Genomic DNA, 25,725 nt, shown 5'->3' with positions numbered 1-25,725 from the left:
TTTATGGCGCGCGACACAATTTAAACTGTCACAGAAATCGTTATAACACCTGTGACGTTGACGTCTGATATCAACGGTCCATCAAAGTATTTTAACCGTCGAATAGAGTCGAATCAAACGGTTTAAACCCTCAGACAAAACAGAGTTCTATTTATTCAGTATTCATTTAAAAATATTCAGAATTAACCAGGAAGTCAAAGTAGCTTTAACCGTTAGCTAGCTCGCCTGTCATATCATGATAATACAGTGCCCCTTCCTTCATCAACCGGGCGGGGACTAACGCCAACAGAGGTGCGTTTGATTCATGACTCGCTACTGTAGAAAAATCTACATTAAAATTTCGTTATTATTGTTTTATTCATGATGACACGGTGTTGATTAGAGAATTTCCTTTAACAAAAAACAAAACCTTAATGTTTCTTTCACTTGGGGGATTTCCGGCTCTTGTCACTGAATTGTCTGGTTGACAGATTTCGCTGTAACACCGCCCCGTCTTCTGAGCGTTTAGGTGTACTGTCTCTTTAAAAGCCTCGTGTTGTTACAGGAAGTGCGAGGGGTGTTTCCAGCTGATCTGCACAACAGAAGGACCAGAGAGTCCCCCCCTCAGCAGCCCGACCTACCTGCTCCCGTCTCCGGTGAAGGACCACAGCAGAGCGGGCAGGTACCGGACTGTAGCGCCGCACCGAGAGCTTCTTCCTCCGGATTACTTTCAGGTCCCCCCCCCTCCTCCTCCTCCTCCCTGATCCTGGGATTCTTTTAACCGCCTGCTTAGCTGCCGTGAACCGGTGCCGTCGGTAGCAGTTAGCCCGGACTGTCATGATCCCAGCCCGGAGATGGCGTCCTTCCCCGGTTTGTGTAAGGCTGTCGGGCCCGCGGAGGAGGAGAACGGAGAGCTGGACGGGTCGCTGCAGACGATGCTGAAGGCCATCGCCGACGAGAGGAACCGACTGAACATCCGACAGGAGATCAGCGGGCTGGGTGAGCGGATCAGTCCGGCTTTTATTCACTGTGTGGCCCTCAGGGTGCTCGGTACCCTGCAGGTGTACTTAATCATGTCAATGATCTTCATGACCAACATGTTCAACACTCTCTCACAACACGTGTTTCAACACGACACATCTCTGATGTTTCATTTACAGTAAAGAGCTGCACGAGGCTTTTAAAAACATCAGACAGGTGTGTTGGAAATTGATGAATCCGTCTATAATTGCATGCAAACTACCTGCCTGAAGTGCACAAATAAGTTGTCCCACCTTAATCCTGCAGAACACAGTCCAATTTATTTGTGCAATTTAAACAGAGTGCAGGAGTTTGCACGACATTTTTGTTCAACTATGAAGCCCGTACTGTCCGCTCAGGACTTCTCTCTCTGTTGCCATGGTTTCAAACAGGTGTCAGTGTTGTTTTGATTTGAAGAATCATGGTGTCTTGTAGTTCTGATTGGTGCACTGTGACACCCACCGAAGGTCTCAGACTCTCTCACTGTTCGTCCTCAACACGACGTCTGATGAGTCTGAACAGCAGGTGATGGACGCTGGAGTCGAGCGCCCTGCTGCAGCTTCTCTCTGTGTTCTCGTGTGTGCAGACGGGACGCGGGGTCGCGGGGTCACATCAGCACTGTTTGTCCCTGATGGAGAAATCAATAGAGCTCTGTTCACGAGCCATGACTTCATCAGCGCTGCTGTTTTATCAGCACGCCGACTCTTCAGCCGCAGAGAACGAGACGCAAAGATTAGGTCCCGCTCTGAGAGAATGAAAACAACCAGCTGACCACGATGAGTCAGCAAACTTTGGCCTCAAAATAAATCACTGTAAAGGTGCAATATGTAACTCTGACCCCTGATGGTGTTAGAGCCCCCCCCCCTCCCCCCCTCGAGCCGCACGTTGATCTGTCCCACACTATAAAGCTTCAGTGTTTAGCCACACTTGGATGTGACTCATGTGATAAATATAAAAATATTGATACCTGCGACTCAGAGGAAGAGCGAACCTGTTGAAGAGGCCTCACGTCTGTGTTCTCTCCATCCCTCTTTGTTACCACAGCAACAACAGATCTACATCCTGGACTCCCGGTGCTGCTTGATCTCCTGCACACGCTCCAAAACGTTCCCACGCGTTCGTCCAGTCTAAACACTGCGCTCTCTCTCTCTCTCTCTCTCTCTCTCTCTCTCTCTCTCTCTCTCTTTAAACCCAGTAGATGTCGCTCCTTGAGCTCCAGCATGAAACCAAAACAAACTTAGGCCACGCCTCCTCCGTACTCCTGCAGAGACACGCCTCCAACCGCTCTGTGCACAGAGGAGTTATCAAAATGCACCAAGCGCTCGTTAGTTAGCTCGTAGCTTCACGTTGGACTTGAGGACGACCTTAAGTGTGTGTGTGTGTGTGTGTGTGTGTGTGTGTGTGTGTGTGTGTGTGTGTGTGTGTGTGTGTGTGTGTGTGTGTGTGTGTGTGTGTGTGTGTGTGTGTGTGTGTGTGTGTGTGTGTGTGTGTGTGTGTGTGTGTCTGTGTGTGTGTGTGTGACTCAGGACTTGATGGATCTTTGTTCTGCTTGGTTTGAAAGTTTCAGTTTGTGCACGATGTTGTCTTGTTGTTTAAGAAGTTGAAGAAAGGCGTGTTTGAACTGTGAGTCATCACATGTTCACATGTTCATCACATGTTCACATGTTCATCACATGTTCTCCAAAGGATGAAAACAGACAAGTCAGAGTCAGAAACAAGAAGGACTCAGGTTCGATTCGCTCCTCACACAGCAGCGTATCCCTCCACAGTCGGAGCAGGATCTATAAATACTCTGACTCGGTGCCGTTCAGAGGGAACAGATCTGCAGGTCGATCGATAGAAGCAGCTCCTTCGCTCGCTCGCTCGCCGTAAACCGCGTGACCTGTCGACTGTTACTGTACGGTGAAAATAGCCGGTGACGGTGACTCACTCCGACAGACACAGATGATTACAAACCTGCTGAATAATGAACGCAGCCTGACTCAGACTGCTCAGACTCCGTCACGCCTGAGTCAAAGTCAAACGCCATCCCAGCTCTTTACTACACGTGTGTGTGTGTGTGTGTGTGTGTGTGTGTGACTCTGGATCAGGAGTTCAGCGTTCACGTCAACACACGAGTGAGCGTCATGTGACCGTCATGTGTCCAGGTGGAACCAATGGTTTGAAAGGAAGCGTTGGATCTGCCGAGGATTCCGCTGGAAGACGTCACGCGGATCCTGTCAGTCACAGTCGGCACTTCCTGTTTCCACAGGAAGTGGGCGGCTCAGAGTCCTGTCAGACTGTGAGTTCAGAGGCGGGTCAGCGCTCAGGTTCCTCTCCCTCAGAACGATTCACCTGTGAAGATGTCGATCTTCTGATTGGCTTCAAAGCTTGAAGTCTGTGATCATGTGACTGATATCCAGGTCAGTGACGAGGCCCCGCAGACTCTTATATAAGTGTGATGAAATATAGACGAGGGCCCGATCATGCCAGCTCGCTGTCTTCAGGCGAGGAGTGATGGCGGCCGCCTCTCACAGCACGCTTGATGTATTTTTAAAACGTGTGGCTGAAAATAGAACGAGACGACTTCCAGTCTGCAACCAGAACGCCAAATAAACATCCTTCACACGTCTTCTGTCACATCCAATCAGAGAGCTCAATCCTTACCTTAGCTACCAAGCAAAGGTTAAAGCCACGCCATCGTAGACGTGATCGTGGTCACTGATTCACCTCCGTCTGAAAAGAACACGGCGTGTGACCGGACGCCGCCCGGAGGTCGTTCTCTCTCTCTGAGGTGCTGACCTGAACTCGGAGCGGACGAGTCGACCTGCCGACTGATTCGTGTCGTTGTAATCCAAGTGACTCGTCATGGAAGAGTCTGGAATAACAGTGGGGACCTCGGCGAGGTCGCAGGACGAGTGGAGGCCCGCTCGCAGCGTGTGACGCTAACGAACAAGATGACCTTCTCCTCCAGCTCGGCTGTTTGCAGCCTGAAGCGGGTCGATGCTCCACTCAGGCCGCCGCTGAATCAACTTAATCCAATCTGAGCGGCGAGATTAAATCACATGCCAACACGCAGCGTTTGTGTTTCCACCTTCAGGACAGGCGCTCTGCTCACCTGCTGTTATTTTATTTTGAAGGAAGGAGCTGCTGGCTCTGTCTTTGAATGAGTTGTCTGATTATTTCCAGCGCACCTGAATGCAGCGTGGGGTCGTTGACCTCCCCGCTCGCTCTCTTTCAGGTTGTTTTAAAGACGATCGCATCGTGTTCTGGACCTGGATGTTCTCCACGTACTTCATGGAGAAGTGGGCGCCGCGGCAGGACGACATGCTGTTCTACGTCCGCAGGAAGCTCGCCTACGTCAGCGCCGACAACACCGAGGGAAAGAAGGTGAGGCTTAACGATGACCTTTGACCTTTGACCTTCAGGAGCGCTGATTGGTTTACTGTTTCTCCGCCCAGACTTGGTCGTGATGTTTTTACTCTGACTCGACGTGATGAGGAGTGAAAGTTAATGACTCTGACATTTTGAGAAAGGACAGATTTAATCTTTACACGCCACGTTAAAATATCAACACTGTTTTCATCCTTTCTGACTAAATCCACTTAAAGCAGCAGTCTGTAGCTCCGCCCCCTAGTGTTTAAAATGAGTACTGCAGTCTAAACTCTAATCATCACAGAGAGCTGGCTCCGCCCCCTCCTCTCACACAGGTCACCATGTGGTGGACACTGTAGCTTCAGTGTTTAGTCTTTACCTTTAAATCTCAAGTTCATCATCAGGTCTTAAAGGTACACACACGCACAAATGGACTTTAACCTTTGACCTCCACGATCTGCAGTGAAATGTAAAAACAGGAGCACGCACACTTCAGCCTCGGCTCCTTTTCATAATCAGATTTTTCTGAGCGCTCGTCTAGACTCACTCCGTCTGCCTCTCTGCTCTCCGCCGCCTGGTCGCCATGGTTACACATCATTGTTCTGCTGCGTCCAGGTGGGATTAAAAGCTCTCATCGCCGCCATCTCTGTCTTTCTCATTGTACTGAAAACACACACACGACCTGCGGTGTTTGTGTATTCTTCTGAGGACCGAAACACGGATAATAATAAAAGATGTGATCGTCTTTTTATTGAACACTTTATTACTCAACTGTTGTTTCTTTGTCCTCTGAATCCGCCCGGCGTGTAAAGGTTCACGTCCTGCGGTCTGCAGGGACACACGAGGTCTCCACACGCCAGCGCTCATATCACTCACAAACCAATTAGAGCGCAGCACTGGTTGCCATGGTTTCACTGCAGCCGTGTGGAGCTGATTGGGAAATACCCCGGCCTCCTTCTTCTTCTTTTTCTCTTCCTCCTTCAGAGTCACAGTTCGTTTGATTTTCCCGATTCATTCAGGACGAGACGTTGCACAAAACCCACTTCAGATTTTTGCAACCAAGTAAAGAAGAAATGGAAGTGATTTGCACTTCCTGCTAAAGCTGCCACATGTTCCTCTAACATGTGTCTCAAACCCGGCCCACTCAGCTCTCTGACATTTAAACTGATGTGACAGGAAGTCCCTGCACACCTGACCTGAGAGCGACCTGCAGCAGGTACTGACCCACTGTTTTATTTTGAAGGTGGAGGTGGAGGTTTACAGGAGAGACTCCAAGAAGCTGCCGGGCCTCGGAGACCCGGACATCGACTGGGAGGAGAGCGTGTACCTGAACCTCATCCTGCAGAAGGTGACAAAACAGAAAAACAGAACCAGATTAATCGGCTAATCTCGAATAATTCAAAGACTTGTTCGTCCTCCAGCTCGACTACGTGGTGACGTGTGCAGTCTGCACGCGCTCAGACGCAGGAGACATCCACATCCACAAGAAGAAGTGTCAGGTAGGAAAGCGCACAGCTGACACCAGCGCGTCCAATGAGCACGCAGCACGCATTCATCCAATCACGTCGTCCCATCTTTGTTCACACAGGAAGTGTTCGCGTCTCCCAGCAAACACGCCATGGACAGCAAAGGGGAGGAGTCCAAGATGAGCTACCCCAACATCTTCTTCATGATCGACAACTTTGAGGAGGTGAGTTTCACCTGACCCCTCCCAGCCACCGTAGATTTGACTTTTTGACACCCTGAGACGACGCTGATATATCACAGCCCGAGAACCAGAGAGCAGGACTGAGACAGAGGAGGTGCAGGCTGACTCCACACACGCTGACGCTGCCTTGCTCGAGGTTGTGAGTCGGTGTAATGAAGTGTGACTTTAAAAAGCAGCTCCTGCTTTAACGCCTCGTTTTAGAGGCTTCTGCAGGAAAAACACCCGACAGCAGCCGTTTGACTCCGGGGAGGAAATCAATCAAGCCAAACAAGTCGATGCCAGCAGAGGGGTGTGCGTGCACGAGCACGTGCACGTGCGTGTGTGTGCACGTGTGTGCGTGCACATTGCCTCTGCTGCAGGAGAAGTTGATGGTGGTTGGTTGACGTGCAGGATGTGTGATGTCACGTGTGCAGGTGTTCAGTGACATGACGGTGGGCGAGGGCGAGATGGTGTGTGTGGAGCTGGTGGCGAGCGACAAAAGCAACACGTTCCAGGGCGTCATCTTCCAGGGCTCCATCCGCTACGAGGCGCTCAAGAAGGTCTACGACAACCGGGTGAGAACGTGTTCTTTTTTTAACTCGCTAGTGCAAAGTACATTTTCATGATTATCGGATCGCTAGCACCGTGCCAAAGTTTACATTCCGTTGTCATGACAACCCCATCCCTCCTCTGCGTGCTGAAGGTGAGCGTGGCAGCCAAGATGGCGCAGCGGATGTCTTTCGGCTTCTACAAATACAACAACATGGAGTTTGTGAGGATGAAGGGTCCGCAGGGGAAAGGCCACGCCGAGATGGCCGTCAGCAGGGTGCCGACGGGCGACACCTCGCCGTGTGGCACCGAGGAGGACCAGGTGTCCCCCGTGCACGAGAGGGTGAGCACCAGGATCTGGATCCAAACCTTTTCTCTCTCTCTGCCAGTTTAAGGAGGTCAAAGGTCAAAGGTCAAAGTCGCTGCAGACACAGAGATGACATCAGGTCAGGAGTGATAATCAATACATCATCAATCTGTGATGGCTCAGAGCTCTCACACACACACACACACACACACACACACACACACACACACACACACACACACACACACACACACACACACACACACACACACACACACACACACACACACACACACACACACACACAGTTTCATGAAAGGGTTAATAGATGTGTAGTGTGCTTGTCTTCCTGCAGGAGTCGCCCTGCAGACGTCCCGTCTCTGCTCGCTTTACGCTTTCTTTCATGAGTCACCGTTTCATGGCGCTCGCCGTTCGCCGTGCAGCGAGGCGAGTGAGTAGCACGGAGGAGGGGTTTGTGTTTTTAGACGTAGGTTCTCCCGCTCCGTCGTCTTCATCCACGTGAAAACACAAAAGACATCACCTGGAGCGCCGTTTGTGTGCGTTTTAAACGCCTCCGCGGCGCCGTGTGGACGAGGCCTCGGAGAACTGAAGTGGCGTGTTAGACTCAGAGACGTAGACAGAGGGCAGTAGTTTGACCTTCTGGTCTCCGTGGTAACGGCGAGCGGCTCCTCCTCTGAGTTTGTCGTCTCCCTTCCAGGTGACGTCGTTCAGCACTCCTCCGACTCCCGAGAGGAACCGGCCGTCCTTCTTCTCGCCGTCTCTCCGCCGCAAAGTGCCGCGCAACCGGAACGCCGAGATGAAGAAGTCTCACTCGGCCAACGACAGCGAGGAGTTCTTCAGGGAGGAGGAGGACGAAGGTACACACACACACACACACACACACACACACACACACACACACACACACACACACACACACACACACACACACACACACACACACACACACACACACACACACACACACACACACACACACACACACACACGATGATGATGAAGAGCGTGTTTGCGTGCTGCAGATCTCCACACGGCGTCGAACCTGCGCTCTCGCTCTCTGTCGGGCACCGGGCGCTCGCTGGTCGGATCCTGGCTCAAACTGAACCGCACTGAAGACTACTTCCTGCTCTACTCCCACCTGACCTACGTGACGCTGCCGCTGCACCGCATCACTGCAGGTCAGACACACACACACACACACACACACACACACACACACACACACACACACACACACACACACACACACACACACACACAGACAGACAGACAGAGACACACACAGACACACACACACACACACACACACACACTTTCTGACCCCCCCTTGTGTGTGTGTGTGTGTCTGTGTGTGTCTCTGTCTGTCTGTCTGTGTGTGTGTGTGTAGACATCCTGGAGGTGAGACAGAAGCCCATCCTGATGACATAGCAGAGCCTGTTTCCTCTCAGAGCTTCTCTACAAAGTGCCTCCTGCATCAGGCCGCCGCAGCAGCAGCGCCCCCCGGTGTCCACGCTGAGAACAACAACAACAACAACCAAACACCCGAGTGTGAGGAGACCGCCGCCAACAAAAACCAGCCATTCAGGAAGTGCCTCTTCTCCTTTCCCGCTCCCCGCCGTTGTTCCCGCCGGGTCGTGAGAAGGCATTCGCTGGCTGACAGGAAGTGAAGAATGTGTGTTTTCTTGTAAATATCCTGCTGCTTTACTCACTGAGACGCCTTTTTAACCACACGTTCTGTTTGTGTTCGGCTCGCCGTGGACCTCCTGGACTTTTTTCATTTTGAACGAGTCTACAGAGACGGGATGAGAAAGGGATTCTTCATCCAAAACAGGTTTTATGGAAACACTCGTTTATCCAGGCGGGGTCGACTCTTTTATTTTCTCAACTTCTGTCAGGAAATGCATCACAGCTCACCAAAATAAAAGGTATTTATATTTAGGGGGTTCACGCGTGAATCACGATTAACTTTGTGTTATTTTGTCCCTTCAGGCTCACCGTAGACAGGAAGCAAAGTACTCTCAGCTTGAAACAGGACCAAATTTCAAAATAAAAGCCTAGCAATTATCCAAAAAGACGACGGCCTGAAAGTTTATGGATCATTGGACAGATCGGTTTCAGACAAAACAAACAAACCACCAAATATCAGAGGATATCGATGCCCGTTTGGTTACCACGGCAACACAAGTCGACGTCATTTCTCGACTTTGATGAACACAAATTGGCGTTCGGTGTTTCAGCGTCTGTGAGATGAAACGAGCTGAGCGAAGTTTAGTTTGTTTTCCAAGTTGAGCACGACCCCGACCTGACGGTGACGCGTCGCCCCGTGTGGCGAGCCGTACTGTACACGACTTTTAAACAGCATCACGATAACCCAGCTTTGACTTTTTACACGCTTTGTTTGAACAAAAAAAACAAAACTGCGACTCACAAACTGGAAGTGACTTGAAACAAAAACAAGTGACGAAGCTTTCAAAGGGAAACGGGACGCCGCGGGAGGAAGCGTCCTGATTGGATCCTCATGTAGACTGATGATGATGTTTGTTGATGTGTCTTTGTTTTTCTCCCGAAGCTTCAAATCTTTCTCGTCTTCATCCCTTCTCTCCGTGTCGGCGCCAAACGGAAACTTCCTGTCTTTAAAAAAAGTGTCGCTCAAAAGTTCCCAAAGTTTCAAACTTCCAGCTTCATTTACAAGAATGTTTTTGTTTGTTTGTTCGGAGCGCTGAAGTTCCAAACACACGTCTGGATTTCAGACTTCATTAACACGACGTTTTTAAATTGATTTTTTACAATGTTGGAAACATTTAGAGATTTTCTCGGTTCTACTTTGGGAACTTTCTGGAAACTTGTGTCGAGCATTTTTCGATGTTTTTAAAAAAATAATAGTTCAGTTTCTTTTAATAGATGATATTTACCACAGTCTGTTACCATGAAGGTCGGGACATATTTGAACCTTTCTGCTGATTTGATGAAAATGTTGATCACAAGTCTCCAGGTACGAGATGAACCGTTTGACCACAGGAGGTCAGAGGTCAGCTGATCGTCGATCCTCCGCTTTTTTTTCTTTTCTTTGTCGTGTTTGAATTGAAATATCCCGAAGGACACGTCGTCGTCGTCGTCCCCCCTCGTCTCCTCAGTGTTACCACGGCGACGGCGTCGTAGTTTGATCGTTCCTCCGGCTGAATGTATCCGCGCTGATCGACGCCGCCACAGTCTGCACTGTAAAACGCTTCTGGAACCTTTTCAAAGACTCGGCGTGCTCTGACATCATCGCGGCGTTCATCGCTCTGCTTTTGTACACAGACGCGGTTCACGTGCATGTTACTGTCACTTCTGTTGCTTCCTTTATAAACTGTACGTACTTTTTCCTGTATTTATTTATTGAAATACACATTATCAGAAAATCTGTCTCTGCTCACTCTTTTGTTTTTGTCCTGCAGAAGAATCAATAATCAATAATCCTGTTTGTGTGTTTCCACTAAACATTTCTTGTTTTCCAGAAGACTCAAATCTGTTCACGTTGTTTTGAAGATCTGATTCGTGCTCAGGACGAACCTTTCACTTTTATTATAAGTGTCAGACAACGATCCAGACTCCGCCCACTTGGTCTCAGAGTGGGCGGAGTCTGGATTGTCTCTGGGTGTGTTAAGAAAAGAGAGATGAAGGCAGCAGTCGTGGTTTGATTCCTTTTATTCCCCAAACAAACGTCTTTACAAACGGGACGATGACGGCGAGCGCCGCCTCGTCACGCTGAACCGAAGGCCACACAAAGGACACTTGGAAAAAAAAAACAAACAACAGAGTCCACGTCGACAGAAAAATGAAGTTAAAACTAAAGAGCCGGTCCGCTCACACTTCCCTTCCACACAGATGTTTAAAGAAGGAGGGGGGGCATTCACACGGGGGGGGGGGGGGGGGCGAACGCGCCCGCACAATAAATAGTTTCCAGAGAACAAAAAGAAGAAACTCCTCGACACGTTCACTTAAAACAACGACGGGTTACTGCAGGTGTTTAATTTGTAAAACCAAATCGACTGGACCTTTGGATTCGGAGATTTCCCCCCAAACTGAACTCAGTGGTTAAAGACCGTACGATTAAGATTTCTCCTTCGCTCGCTCGTTCACTCGGCGACCAAATTAAAACAGTAAAAGGAAACGCAGAGATTTAAGACACGGCGTTCTGTTTGTCCAATAAAAACAGCAGCAGCAGCGGCGGCGGCGTCGAACCGGAGGAATGTAGCCGAGTCAGAGCGGCGATGACAGCGACACGTTGGCGTGCTTTATTTTTGTCGTTGAATGATTTCACAGTTTGACGAATCGTGAGGATCTGAGGGGAAGGTGGTTTACCAGGTGAGGACAGAACGAGGTGTGTGTGTGTGTGTGTGTGTGTGTGTGTTGATAAAACCGGCGTGCTGAGACCGGAGGATGAGCGGGGAGGGGGAGGGGCTTCAGCCTTTCTTCTCTTCCAGCGTCTTGTGGAGCTCGTCGGCGTCCTCGGCGGTCTTGACCCTGATGAGGAGGGGGACGGGGCTGCTGGGGTTTTTGTCGTCGAGGGCGGGGTTGGGGACGCACACCACCATCACGTTGTTCTTCCCGACTCGAGTGCACGGCATGGACGACTGCACGATGATGTTCAGCAGGATGTTTCCTGGAGGACAAACGCCAGGTCACGGACAGGTGAGCGTCGTCATGACAACGGACGACAACTTTAACATGACACAGCATCAAAAGACGTAACTGCACAGAAACCCCCGTCAACCAATCAGGTCGTCAGACGGAGGTCAGCTGACTCACTTTAACATTCTGTGAACTCAGGACTTCAGTGAGGAAGCTGCAGTTCCTCTGTTTGACCAGCAGGTGGAGCCCTTTGATCGCAGCTCAGCTTTAACAGGCTGACTGAAAACAAGGTGTGCATTTACCCCCCCCTCCCCCGACCTGGTCTGAACTTCCTGTGCCCCCCCCCGACCTGGTCTGAACTTCCTGTGCCCCCCCCCCCCTCCCCCGACCTGGTCTGAACTTCCTGTGCCCCCCCCTTCCCGGTTCTGTTCTCTTACCCAGGTTTGTGTCGGCGCGGATGACCAGCTGAGTCTTCCCGTCCTCCATCTCTTTGAGGTGCAGCGTCCCCACGCCTTTGTCTTTGAACTCGTTGTCCTTCTTGTAGAACAGTTTACACCTGAGACAAACAGGAAGAAGACAAGGACGACCAGGTTACATCACTTCCTGCTGCGCAACATGACACAGAGCTCCGAGCAGGAAGTGAGTGTGAAACGGTGAGACTCACTTCTTTGAGTAGAAGGCGTCGTCCTCCTTCACCTCCTTCACTTCGGGTTTGGGCGGCTCCTCCGACTCCTCGTCGGCGTTCTCGTCTTCAGGAAGAGAAAAAAAGGCGGTTTGAATGAAAACGAATAAATCTGATCTGAAGCCTCTTAGAGAGAATCTCTGCACTTTGATTGGCTCATTAATCTTCAGATTAAAGGATGAAGGAGATCATCCTGATTGGCTGCGGCCGACTCGACACCTTCCCTCTTTAATCTCCTTTCGCTCGTTACCAACATTAAATCCATGTGAGTGACACGAACACCGGCGGCGAGCTGTCGGCGGCGACTCCGACCATGAAATAAACGACCTCAAATAAAAAACGTGCGGTACGAAGCGACGGAGCCGAGTTTGAACCTCGATTCTCCACACGGCGTGCAGATATCCAACACGTTAAAACAGACGTCACGCCATCGTTTAATCAATCACTACGCTCCGCAGGTTACAGCTTCCTGTTCGCTTTCACAATAAAAGTTTTTTTCTTTAAAGAAGAAGTGGCTCGACTCGGGGATGTCGGGTCGTTCGGTTTCTTTACCTGCAGGCTGAGCGTCGGCGCTCTTGTTCCCGCTGAAGGACGGCGCTGCAGCAGATCCAGGAGCGCCGAACAGCGAGGAGGAGCTGGAGGAGAAGGAGAAGCTGGGTGGCGTGGACTTGGAGCCTAAGGAGGCGAGCAGGGAGCCGTCCACCTTCTGTCCGAAGTTGAAGGTGACGCCGGGGCTGCTTTTCTCGTCTGTCGTGTTTTTACTGAAGGAGAACAAAGAGGCGGCGGCGGCGGGGGCCGGGGCCGCCGAGCCGCTCCTGCTGCCCGAGGACGAGCTGGAGGAAGAGGGAGGAGGAGGAGAGGATCTCTTCTTCTCCTCGGAGCCCGTCTCTGCAGCGCTGGCTCCGTACTGGCGCTCGATGCTGGCCAGGTGGCGCTCATAATCCCTGAAGATGGGGTTGAGGTCGCACAGAGGGTTGTCGTTCACGTGTTTGGTGATCCAGTCGCGCACCGAGCAGTTGAGCGCCGTCAGCTGCCGGCTGTACTCCTTGTTGCTCACACTGCCGCCGCTGCTGCAGGAGCCGGAGCTCTGAGCCGGGCTGGGGGCGGAGCCATTGGTCTGCTTGGCTGTGATGTCAGCGGTGGGCTTGGAGGAGGCGGGGCCTTTGAACGTCAAACCTGAGGTGATGGAGGAGAGAGATGAGAGTGTGACAGCAGCCCCTCCCCCCTCAGCAGCCCCCCCCTCTCACTGTCTGCCCCGCGGCGACATGACATGAAAGAGCACACACACACACACACACACACACACACACCCCGCTGATTCAGCTCCATTTCACTCCAACACAGAAACACACACACACACTGCAGCAGCTTTTCAACCCCATTACATGACAACAGAGAGAGAGAGGGAGAGAGAGAGAGGGCGAGCGAGAGGTGAAGCGTGTTTTACTTGAAACATTGAATCTGTTGCCATGGTAACTAACATGTCGTCCACCGACAGCCAAGAGACAAATCCCTCCATAACACGCCACTCATCACACCTCGCCGCCTCCTGAGGTCACTCAGGCACGCCCACGTGGCTAAAAGAGGCGGGAACACCTCGACCTGTGGAACATCGTTCTGCTCAAGGTGAACTCGGGTTGTCGTCTGCTCACCTGGTGAAACGCCGGACGCCACCGGATATTCCATGCTGGAGATTCCAAATGATGGCGTGACGCTGTTTCCATTCGTCAGACCGCAGAGGCCTTTGAACCCGCCCCCATTCCCAAATCCAGAGAACCCCGTTGGAGCCGAGGCTCCGCTCGCTGCAGCTGCCGCCGCCGGCGTCCCCGTGCCGGCCCCCAAAGCGAATCCTTTAAAACCTTTGAAGGCGCCGCTGGCCTCGCCCTGAAACACATGACGACAGGTTACACACACGGGCGCTCTTGAACTCGGACAGGAAGTTTCAAATCATGGAGTGTGTTTTACCCCGTCCCCGATGTTCCTGCGTTTGGCTTTCTTTATCGCCCGATTCTTCAACACATCTTCGCTCGCCACTGAAAACGTCCCGGCCTGAAGGAAGAGGTGACACACACACGCCACATCAGAACGTTTGATTCCATCAACATGCAGGACTGGCTGTTTAAACAGTCACCGTTTCCATGACAACAGCCTGTTGATCCAGCTCACCTCCTCTCCTTCGTCCTCCTGATCCCAGTTCCTGTCCGTTAACTCTTTATCAGCGATCCTCTTCGCCATCCCACGTCTCTGTGACACACACACAAACACAGTTAACCTTTGACCTGTGACCCGTGTGTGGCGTGTCTGCCATGTTTTGTATTGTCCTGTAAAGTGTGTTCATTTCTCTTCCTAACACCGTAAACAATCCTGAATCTAAACTTTAAGGCGGATTATTAAAGAAGAAAATTCCTCTTCATCAGAGAGAGACTGATCCACTAACAGACTGAAGCCGGTTCATGTCTGCTTTCACTGTTCTTCTTGGTTCCGTCAGAATGTTCTGGAGGCTGACAGCCGTTGGCGGTGACATTAACGGTTAGATGAGCCGTTAACGTGATGATCTTTAACCCTTCACAGTGCTGCTGTGTGTTCCTCTCTCTGTCTGTTAGCCGGGGAGCTAACAGCAGGCTAACCGGGCCGTTAGCATGTAGCAGCGTTATGATGCTAACTATGAAACTCTGATTTTATTCATTTCAAAGTGAACGAACCTGTTTGTGTTCTGCTGTGTAAAGTCCTTCCTCTGTCTCTCTGAATGATTCTCACGCTGCTTCACGTCACGCAGGTCTTCTCTCAGTCTTAGATAAACCACCTTCACAGGTAACACCGCCGCTATGTTTTGAAAAGGAGCCTTTCTCACGCCGCCATTTTACACTGTGCGATATCCGCATGGGTTGGCGCGCGCCCCAGCCTTTTGCGCCTGCGCGGCAAACGCCGTACACACCACGGGAGTTGTAGTCCTAGAAGACTGGCATTCAGATGGATGGATGGATGGATAGATAGATAGATAGATAGATAGATAGATAGATAGATAGATAGATAGATAGATAGATGTTTCATTATTTGGCTCAAATAGTCTTTTTCTTTTTTGGATTCCCAACTTTTGGGAATTGTTTTATACTCCATTTTATTTAACTTTGTACTTTTTGCACATTTAGGTTTATTAATGTAAATATTATTTATCTTTTTTACCTTGTTTTATTTTATTTACCTTTTTTATCTACATTGCACCGTGGGGAGGGGGGAAACGTAATTTCGATTTCACTGTATGTCTGACATATTTTGGAATTGACAATAAAGAACCTTGAACCTTGTGCGGGACTTGGACTTGGGACTTGCTTGGACTTGAAAATACTCAGCCAAATGTTGCTGAACGAAAACATTGGATGAGCCCGCCCATGATGTTACTCTTACAAAAAGATATTCTCTAAAAAAGGGTTTTACAGGCTACAATAACATGTATTTGTGTTGCTTTAAGAAGTTATGCATAGTATTCAGATTTAAAATAACATTGGGTGATTATTGCTTCGATCTAGGATGGACCATGTGACCAGAAAGCATCCCCCTCTTTCCCACCTTTATTGCTGGCCTTGATTTTTACAAGTGTTAAATCAAAACCCTGGTATTGTGACCATCCAAATATCTCCTTGAATGTTATAAATCCTCTGTGGATAGACGTGTCTCTTTTATCAGCAGGTCAGAATAACTTAGAGAATGTAAACCTGATGCTTCTCAGTGGATCCACCTGTGAGCTAAATGAGCTCCTCTTCATGCTCTGATTTAACCCGTGCAGCCTTTCCCTGCAGCTAAACGATGATTCTGGGACCACTTCATCTTGCTCTCCATCTTTCAGCAGCTCCGAGTGTTTCAGAGAAGCAGCCAGGATGCATGCAGAGACTCGAGGGATCGAGGGGGTAAAATGGTGCAGAGCTGGGCAGCAGATGGCTCGTCTCCAAGCTTTCAGCATCACGGCCGGCTCTGCCAAGCAGGAACAGGTGCTGCAGAAAGTAGGAAGTGAGCTGAGGGCCCGAGCGGCAGCAGGAGACCCTTGACCAGCTGGCGAGGAGAAAATGGAAAAGACTTGGCAGTAGAAAAAAAAGAGAACCTGTATGATGTGGAAGCAAAGAGGACGGCCAGCTAGGGAGGCAGAGAGAGGCAGAAACATCTCTGAGTGATGAGAGCTGCTAACACATGCACGCTTTCATCCCTCACATTTCACCCTTTGTTTGTTTGATTACAACAAAAAAACCTGTAAACATGCTGGAAGACTTCACAGTTTATGGTGCCCAAACTGAAGAAAGAGAACACTCAATGAAAACATGTAAATATGCAGAAGGGAAGTTCAGGACTTTGTTAGCTTAGCTTAGCATAAAAGCAATTGTTTGAATGTCTAATGTAAAAAGAAAAACAGAATCACAAAGATCCTCGAGCTCCCTGTTTGCACACTGTTTATCAAATTACAGCCTGTCATCTTAACAATGGATCTACTTCCTGATTTAACAGCAAATGTCAGAGACATCGACTCTCTTCTCCCAGGTCGGGATCCCCCTCCCCCTCCCCTGGCAGCCCTGCAGCGTTCTGCCCCCCGGAGGGCTTCCAGACAGCTGGCCAATCAGAAGAAAGTGGGCAGAGGTTGATGTTTTTTTGAGCTGCTCATCATGAAAAGCTCCTCTGTAGCTTTCACAGCCTGATGACATGAGGTAACCCAGCTTTTCTACTTTTATATAATCTGAGTCAAAGTTTCTTTGGGTTTTGATTGGTTGCTTTTGGTGTTTTAAAAATGATTTGTATTCATGGTCCATACATGTGAAGTGTTCACCATGCAGAGGGCTCCTCCCTGCTGTGCAGAGTGAATCACAGCATGTTGATTAGATGACGGGGCCCCTCGGCTCAGTGTGGAGGCCCCTCACTCAGCGGGGGTCCACTGATCCTGCAGCAGCCAGCGTGGGCTGTGATCGAGCCGGTCCCGGTCCCTCTGAGCTGGAGTTAGTGGGACAAACTTCAGAGTGAGGTCAGGATTAGAGATGTTCAACAGCCACCAGGTGAGAGGACGGACACACGGTCACCACAAGGGGGCAGTATTTAAAACAAGTCCTACTTTGTTATAAAAACACAACAAAGTTCTGCTAAATGACCTTTAAACACCTCAGCTCACGACCCGACACAGCGCGAGGCGGTACCCGAGGATCAGATGGACACTCGTCACGTTTGAGGGGACTTCCTGAGTTGGGACCTGCTGAAGTGTCGTCAGGAAGCTGGAGAGGTGTCCTGACTTGTCCCCTCCTTTAATGCATGTCCTCTGCTCCTACTTCTGCAGGTTTAGTTTAGTTTATTTATGTGCAAAAATAACCTCACAATAATCCAAAAAATAATCTCACAGAGAAAAGTCAAGTCACAAAAACCCAATACAATAAAACATAGAAGTTCATAACTTCTCACAACAGACAAAGACTGCATTTAAAATAGTGTTTGCATCGTCACAGTTAAAACTAAGAGGAAGCTCTGATGTGAGCGTGTGAGATGAATACAGAAGGACTCATGTTTACACTTTCACATCGTCTGATTCTGGACTCTGGTTTTGACTTTGTACGCTCTGAATGATCTCGTCTTTCACTCTCATTAATTTCCATACATTTGATTGAATCGTTCAGATCTCGCCATCATTTCTTGTCATGCATCTCGTCTCTAATTGGCCGTTCAGCAGACAGATCTACGTGTCAATTAGGCGTTTGGCTAATGGAGCTCTAATTAGGTTTGAATTAATTGAGTGTCTGTGCTGACGGCGATTAGTCCGGAGACAAATTAAACAGGAAGCAGAACTGATGCAGTTAATGATCTAAAATGTTGCATCCATTCATAAAAAAAAAAAAAAAAAAAGGTCAGGGAATGAAATGTGTGTGTGAGGGAAGAAGAGAAGAAGTTTCTGATGGACTTGTGAGCTGACAGGAAAACTGCATCCTGCCTCCTAGTGGCTGAGAGAGGTACTGCAGAGAAAAAGACATGAGGCCTGACTGAGACAGAGTCCTTTAGGTGTGAGGACGTAAGAGCAGTTCTCTTCTTATCGTGTGAGTGTGGAGGAATAAGATCTCACAGTGAGAAACACGTGTTCAGATAGAAGCCTGATTAAACTGCTTCAAACACTTTTATTCTGTGTTCTTCGAGTTTGAACAAACAGGAAGTCGACGGCGTCTGTTTTCCTGAAACGCTGCAGCCTGTGTTCAAACACGGGGAGGGAGGGAGCTGTGAGTGATGAGCCGCAGGGTTCAGATTAGAAGGTGTTTCATTATTTGTGCTGAATATCTCGTGTTCCTCGCTGCCGTTTTGATGAAGAAGATGAATGAACACGAGAGAGAGGGAGAGAGAGACAGAGAGAGAGAGAGGGAGAGAGGGAGAGAGAGAGACAGAGAGGGAGAGAGAGAGGGAGAGAGAGAGAGAGAGAGAGAGAGGGAGAGAGGGAGAGAGAGAGAGAGAGAGACAGAGAGGGAGAGAGAGGGAGAGAGGGAGAGAGGGAGAGAGGGAGAGAGCGTGATCATCTTTATTCTTTCCTGATTTCCCAGTTCACCATCCCAGTGTGTGTGTGTGTGTGTGTGTGTGTGTGTGTGTGTGTGTGTGTGTGTGTGTGGTCTGATATCAGCGCAGACACTCCATCACACACAGCCTCTCTGACATTTTTATTTGGTCTTCCAAATGGAGGGTTGGCAAACAGCGGCGCAGCACGCAGACCAAACAGAAGCCAAGAACATCTCCTTCACTGCTGATGAAAAGATACTGTGACATTTGTACGGCTCGTGTCTTTGGGCTTTATGAGAGGTTGACATAAATGTCAGCACAGTGCAGTCAGAGAGAGAGAGAGAGAGAGAGAGAGAGAGCTGCATCAGACATCAGAGCGGAGAATAAACACGGCATTCCTCTACCTTCAAAAACCCACAGACATCCGTCTGTCCCCTCAGATATAAGAAGGAGTCAGACGTAGCAGTCAAACAGTATCGATGCCTTGATGCCATGGCAACACAAAGAGGAGTCCTGAGCTTTCACACTCTTCATTCACTTCTTGCTTTGAATTGCAGACAAACTGGTGAACTCTGAAATGATGTTGACTTACTCCCTCCTGTCTGATCTGTAGAGAGCGAGCTGATGTGAAACCCTCGGGGTCAGAGTTCAATGTTGCTCCTTTAATAGTCAGACTCTTTCAGGGGTTTAGTGCTGAAGCAGTGTTAGAGGAAACTGACACGCTGCTAATGTTTCAGCATCCAGAGGTTTATTTTTGGAGAGAGTTTTAAACATGTTGATGTTCTTGTGGCTCTGCAGGCTGCTGCTCAGTCTTCATCTGAAACATCCATACTTATGGGTAGATGTCGTGCCCTCCAACATGCGGAGCAACAAAAGGTATGAAAGACTGAAAATGACAAGGAGCGTAACGTGAGAGGAATGTTTGAGCCACGTTAGCACAGCGAGCTCCATTTGACAAATGTGCACTTGAGAGGATGAAGAGTAAACATGTTTGTTGTGAGCTGACATGAACGGAGATCAGTGGGCGTGTGACAGGACGGAAACACTTTCAGCCTCTCAGTACGTAGAGGCTGCGTCTCCTCTGACAGAGTGTGGGCTTTAAAGTGCTACCTGTATTATGTGTGGTGTCATTCGGAGCGCTAACTTACAGTCGACTCGTCCCAAACACCTCCTCCCTCTCTCACTTCATTGTCTCCGTGCTGACGAGCTGACCCAGTTCTCTCACTCAGAGCTTCTTTTACCTCAACAATAAGTAAACACAAGTCTTCTTTTCTTCCTGTGAGTGGTCTCCGCTCGAGCCTGGCGACCAGCCGAGAACGGCAGCGAGCAATCCTGCAGCACAAAGACGCAGCACAGCTATTGAGCGAGCCACATCAGGACGGAACAAGGCGGCCGAAGTCCCATTCTGCTGCCGCTCAATGGCAGAACAACACATTGTTCCAGAGGAAATTGTCATGTGGAGATAATGTGCTGACATAATAAGGATTCACTGTGTTTCTGTGTGTCAGGAACGTGCGGCGTGTAGCAGCTAGCGCCCGAGGAAAGATCCCGTTTTTGGCGTTCTTTGTTTTGTAGTTTTCTTTGAAGAAGCTGCAAAGAACGATAAAGAGACGAGAAAAAAGTTGCCTTCTGTAAATGAACACTGAGCAGCGTGTGATTAGATTTGCAAAGCAATAATTATCATCATCCGCTCCACAGGCTAGCGTTTAACAATTAGCTTTGAGTCTGTGTGTTGTTGCTGACACTCAGCCTTAAAGTACACTCGTGTAAAGACGATTACAGGACGTCTGTGCGTCTCCTCCCTCACCTGCAGACCACTCTCACCACCTGGACACAAAACAGACGACACGTCATCACAGCTGCATTTAAAGGTCACGTCTGATTCACACGTCTCCACCTACATGTGTCTCTACAAACTGTCCTGAAAACGTCTCATCTTCTTTTGGACCGCGCGACGCAGTGACTCCTTTAATTTAATCAGATGGTTTTTTTAAGCTCCGCTCTGCTGTTGGTGCAGCTGTAAGGCAGAAGCCGCTCGCTCATTCAAAGTTTAAGGATTTAACAGGAATGAATAATTAATCAGAGTAATTCAGTCATCTCAGTCGGATTGTTCTGAACTCCCCTCGGTGTTCGTGCTAACCCAAACAGACAGTCAGTAATCAGGCCGCTTTAAAGAGTGTGACGGGCGGCGTCTGTCATCACACACACATTTCCCCAGGTGGAGGATCAGAGTTCTGAGCTGTGATCCCGAGCAGCGGGGAGGACGTACTCCTAAAAAACATCAGACAGACGGCGGGCACTACGGCGCCCTGCAGAGAGGAATCAAACACACGCACTTCTTAAAGACACGCCTCTGATTACTACAGGAAGTTCAGTCCCCGTGTTTTTACCTGAAGCCCCAAAGAGACCTGGAGGTGGATCTTTAACGTCTCAGGACACCACTCAGACTTCATCCAGTGTTATTTACACTTCATGGCCTCAAACTGCTGCAACCAGCTAAAATTACTCATCCAAAATGGCGGTTACATTTTCCACACAAACGTTAGGGGGGGATGATGTTTGATATTTGCTTTGTCCACGGGGGGGAAACCACAGAGATGTATTTGTTTTGTCAGGTGAACAGAGACAAAATAAGAGTGTATGGATTCACAGTATGTCCTCTTCGGGCTTCCGTATCACAGAGCAGCATCAGTATTTATGAATTAGCCTGGGAGGGCTTCACTTTACGTCTCTGTTGGTGGCGTTCCTCGTGGCTGCGTTCAGCGGCTGTCTGTGATTCGGTCTCCTCTCTCATCATGAAAGCCCTGCAGCCGGAGGAGCAGCCTGCTCCAGGTTATTTGTTTTCCAAATATTCCTCGTTAAACATTTGCTGTGAGCGGAGAGACCCGGGCCCGGTCCAGGCTTGGCTCAGGGTTTTTTGCAGTGTTGACAGATGGCCGGTCCAGGCCTGGCCCGAGGTGGACTATATGATAAAACTAACGTCCAGCTGACAGCAAATCTGTTTGAGTCTCTGCCTGTATTTCTCTGCCTGCACTTTTAATTAGATTAGAAATCAATGAAATCATCGACAGGAAAAATGTTTGTGCATATGTTCAAAATCTCGAGCGATTTAAAGTTGATGAAAGAGAGAGAGAGAGAGCAGGTACACAAACATGAGGCGCTGACGGCCTGGAGCTCGCGTCGTGCTCTCCATGTGAGGAGGTTTTAGACTGTGGCTTCAAATCTGACCTCTGACCTTTGCTTTGCACAAATGTGTTAAATGTTGCCAACAGACTAAACAAGAAATGAGCCTGTATCAGGGTCCTATAAGACTTATATTATTGTTACCACAAACTAAATCCAGCTTTAAATGTAAACTGAAAGTGTCACATTTGACTTCTTTGGATATCCGAGTACTTCAACACATCATGAGACCGTGTGCTTCAAAACAAAAGGAGTGCTGTGAAATAAAAGTGACAGATTATGTAATTGAGCAAAGTATATCTCCAAATAATCACAGCAATAATCTGCAGGGGGTGAGGGGGGGGGGGGTTGGATTGACCTCAGGGCTTGTTAAATCCTGGCTCCAGCCCTGCAGTGTTAGAGCCAAAAAACAATAATAGAAAACAAACAGCAGCAGACACGGTGGATGTGAAGGCTGAGTCCTTTCAGAGGGAGCGCAGCAGCTTAAAAACCGGGAGCAGCTTGGAAGGGAAAGCCACCACAGAGAGAGGACTTGAAGAGTTTCACCGCTGAGCCGTGAAATGAAAAGTAGCAGCTGATGTAGCAGCAGACCTGGCCGGGGTGGGGGAGGGTTACAGCGGGCAGGCAGGCAGCGGAGGGAGGGAGGAGGGGGGACTACTTTCTGTCAACGCTGCAAGCTGACTACAAACTACAACTTTACTCCGGGCTCTGATGCAGACTCGCGGCCTGTGTTCATGGATGCTGGCCTGAGGACGGTCTGTTACATGATGAAGTCAGGGGAGTGTAGCTCAGGGCTCATGACAAACAGTCATGTCCGGTTGTGAGTGCTGCCTCTGTCCATGGTGCTGCAGGCTGCTGACGTCACTCAGGCAGCTTTAAAAACACGCGGAAGCGTCGCGTTGGTTCCGTCATGTGCTTGAAAGTGAACTGAAGTTGAAGATGAATTCAAACACTCACTGCCATCTCTGCTCTTCATCAACTCTCACATCACATACTCCCGCGTTAAGCCCCGCCCCCCAAGAGTCCTCGCTTCTGCTCATTGGCTCCTCCCTCCTGTCGCTCTGGAGTCACAACTCCTGATTGGCCCACTACTGCCCCTCGCGCACAGAACCAGCAGTTTGGACCAATAGCTTCACGGCATGTGTGAAAAGGGGCGGGAGGAGGACGGGGAAGAGGAGAAGGAGGAGGTGCAGGATTGGGGGGGGGGGGGGGGGTCGGACTGACAGAGATGGGGGAGAAAGAAACAGGAGAGCAAACTGCCACATTTGGCCTCTTTGTGTTTGTAGAATTAGTTCGAGACTTTTTATATCGTCCTTTCCCGACACATTTGAGAACACGTGCCGTCCCTCACTTTCTCTCCTCGCCTTCTTCACTTAGTTCTGATTGTTGCTGTTGATGCTGCAGCTGCTGCCATTTTTGTTTTTCTCCTTTGAGATGTAATCCATCATGTGTGCACGTCAAACCACGCAAGCATCAAACGATTCCAGGCTGCTTGAAAACCAATCTGAACTTAGATTAAAAGTTTGAAACCTCAAACCAGAATAAACTGATGGTCATCACCATTTCTTAAATAAATAATAAAAAAAATTATGTATATATATAAATAGAGCCAGCTCTGAAGACTATTGTAGTACTTTTTATTTTTATTAACCATGAGCCTGACTTTATTTAGTCATTATGAGACCCTTTATTTAAATCAAAACAAGACAGATACAGATACAGCTGAAAGGATGAAGACTTGTCTTTCTAGGACTGATGTTGTTGTTCATTGTTGTTTTTGAGCATATTCTCCTGATATTTCGTCAACAAACTTCACACATAGGATCCTCTCATAGAAACCTGCCTTCATTTGTCAGAACACGTCACAGTCACCAGGATTTTTAAATGAACCAGGCCTTTATGTTCGGATGACACAATTTCAGATTATTATTAATTCCAGAGGTATTATATATGTTGAGCTCTCTGGTCCCTGAAAAGGACTAACAGACCGTCGGGCCTCAAGAGAGGAGTGACAGCCTGTCTGAGGACTCAACAGCTACCCCCCCTCACACACACACACACACACACACTGCTTTTGTCTCATCAGAATGTCAGAGGTCACTTTTATTTCCCCTCAGAAAGTCTGACAACCTGCACCACGTCACCTGACAGACAGATTGAAAAAAGAGTCGTTTAATCCCAGAAATATATGAACAGACAGTTCAGTGTTTTAATGGGTAATCCTGCACAGTAGTCAAGTTGTAATATGGAGAGATTTGTTGTTTTTTTGCTAACAAACTTACATTTCAACATTATTTAAGCTCACAGGCTTTATTTTAAATTCAAACGGAGGTCCGTCACTTTCAAACAATCCTGAATGTGTCAGTATGAGTTTTCAGGACTTTATAGAAAAGAAAATATTAACTTTACCCAAACATCAAAATTAGACTTTCAACTCAATTAATAATTCAGATATGAGTGTGTGAAGTCACAAAAGGAAATAAAGATGGTGATGTAAAAAGTGAATCCTTTTGTACATGTAAATGTTACAAAAATGAAGAAATTAACTTCATTCATTGAGTGTCACAGTTTGTTTTCCCTTTTTTGAGCTCATTGTAAATAAAAATGAATCTAGTTTTTAATAACACTGTAATTAATAACTCCATTATCTTTGTTAAACTCTTATTATTGAGTCTGTAAAAGTGTTTTATTTTTATTCTCAAATACTCTTTACTGTCTACAAGCAGTTGAAGCTCCCCTTACTCAACGCGCATGCGCTGTGTATAGTGGTGGTGGGGGGGTTCACTTCTCTCTGCTCCATCCGGGAACTTCAGAATTACCATTGACAGCCGAAGCGCAACTTTTCCCCAGGCAAAGTGAAATCAAGCCGCGGACTCGGACAAGATATAGTCCCCGTTTTTCAACTTAAAATTATCGAAAGAAAAGCTAACCCGGTTCCCCGTCGGTACCCGTCGACGTTCGTCCGTCATCCGGAGAGGACCCGATCGGGGCCTGGGTTCTTTGTGCCGGGTTTGGAGCACTTTTGAAGACGGGCGGAAAGTGGGTGATGAGTCCTAGCCTGTAAAAAAAGAAGAAGCGAGAACTTGCTTTGCAGCCCGAGTAGTTCTTCTTTCAATTGTTATTGTCGCTTTAAAAAATCTTTAATTCACTTAAACTTCGTCTCGGCCGCGTCGAAAGTGGGAGAAAAGTGCTTTTCTGGTCGGAACATGGAACTACAAGGCCTGCAAGAGGCGTTGAAAGTAGAAATCCAATGTCATCAGGTAAGTGAAACATCGTGTTATTGTGGGCTTGTTGGTGTGAGAGAGAGTGAGAGCAGATGAGAGAGAGCTGAACTATGCGACATGTCTGCTGCTGCTCACACACAACACTCACAAGTCTCACCAAGTCTCACTTTTCACACTCACTTTCACCTCACTGTCGTGGCTCTTTTTCACGAGAAAAGCAACAAGACAAATGTAGAGAGGTAATGCGGTGTTGTTGGTGCTGTGTGTCGATCAGGACGCGACCTGCATATTTATGAGGTGATAGAGTCTCATCCTTTTCGCTTTGTTCCTCCCTTTACCTCCTAACTTTGTAATTCCCTCATTTCACTTCATCCATCCTTCACAAACTAGTTGCACAGATGAAGCAGCACTCTCAGGTAAACCTTACTCATATATTTCCTCTCAGCTTCCTTTCAGGCGGATTTGAGGAGTGTGCGAGAAACTTTATCAGCATAAATCTCTAGGCATAAAAAAGGCTTATGTTGTGATATAATTATTAGTATGAATATGATCTCTCAGTCCTTGTTCATCGTGATCACATTCAGTGCGAAGTGTCTGTATAGAA

General features: G+C 48.6%; 3 protein-coding genes across 3 annotated transcripts in view; 2 read left to right on the top strand and 1 right to left on the bottom strand.

Annotated features, from left to right (window-relative positions):
• The first annotated feature begins 165 nt into the window (after positions 1-165).
• On the top strand, positions 166-9,797 carry kiaa0930. Its single transcript, XM_079334782.1, has 12 exons — positions 166-291; positions 545-661; positions 773-978; positions 4,220-4,368; positions 5,597-5,701; positions 5,775-5,852; positions 5,942-6,043; positions 6,475-6,615; positions 6,744-6,932; positions 7,615-7,774; positions 7,940-8,095; positions 8,305-9,797. Exons 3-12 carry the CDS (start codon positions 834-836, stop codon positions 8,343-8,345), a joined length of 1,266 nt encoding a protein of 421 aa, XP_079190908.1. The 5' UTR covers positions 166-291; positions 545-661; positions 773-833; the 3' UTR covers positions 8,346-9,797.
• A 789-nt stretch (positions 9,798-10,586) lies between these two features.
• On the bottom strand, positions 10,587-15,139 carry nup50 (nucleoporin 50). Its single transcript, XM_079334696.1, has 8 exons — positions 14,916-15,139; positions 14,380-14,457; positions 14,179-14,262; positions 13,866-14,097; positions 12,766-13,389; positions 12,196-12,280; positions 11,969-12,087; positions 10,587-11,562 (listed from the first exon to the last, which is right to left on the bottom strand). Exons 2-8 carry the CDS (start codon positions 14,446-14,448, stop codon positions 11,363-11,365), a joined length of 1,413 nt encoding a protein of 470 aa, XP_079190822.1. The 5' UTR covers positions 14,449-14,457; positions 14,916-15,139; the 3' UTR covers positions 10,587-11,362.
• A 9,461-nt stretch (positions 15,140-24,600) lies between these two features.
• phf21b (PHD finger protein 21B) overlaps positions 24,601-25,725 on the top strand; it is a 35,311-nt gene continuing 34,186 nt past the window's right edge. Inside the window, exon 1 of the mRNA XM_079334774.1 lies at positions 24,601-25,157. Coding sequence (XP_079190900.1) covers positions 25,104-25,157 — 54 coding nt within the window. The 5' untranslated portion in view covers positions 24,601-25,103. The remainder of the gene's footprint in view (positions 25,158-25,725) is intronic.

This window comes from Symphodus melops (genome assembly GCF_947650265.1).
Source record: "Symphodus melops genome assembly, chromosome: 22".
In the NCBI taxonomy this organism is placed as follows: domain Eukaryota; kingdom Metazoa; phylum Chordata; class Actinopteri; order Labriformes; family Labridae; genus Symphodus; species Symphodus melops.
Note: the sequence above shows the minus strand (reverse complement) of the source record. Positions and strands in the feature narration are given on the sequence as shown.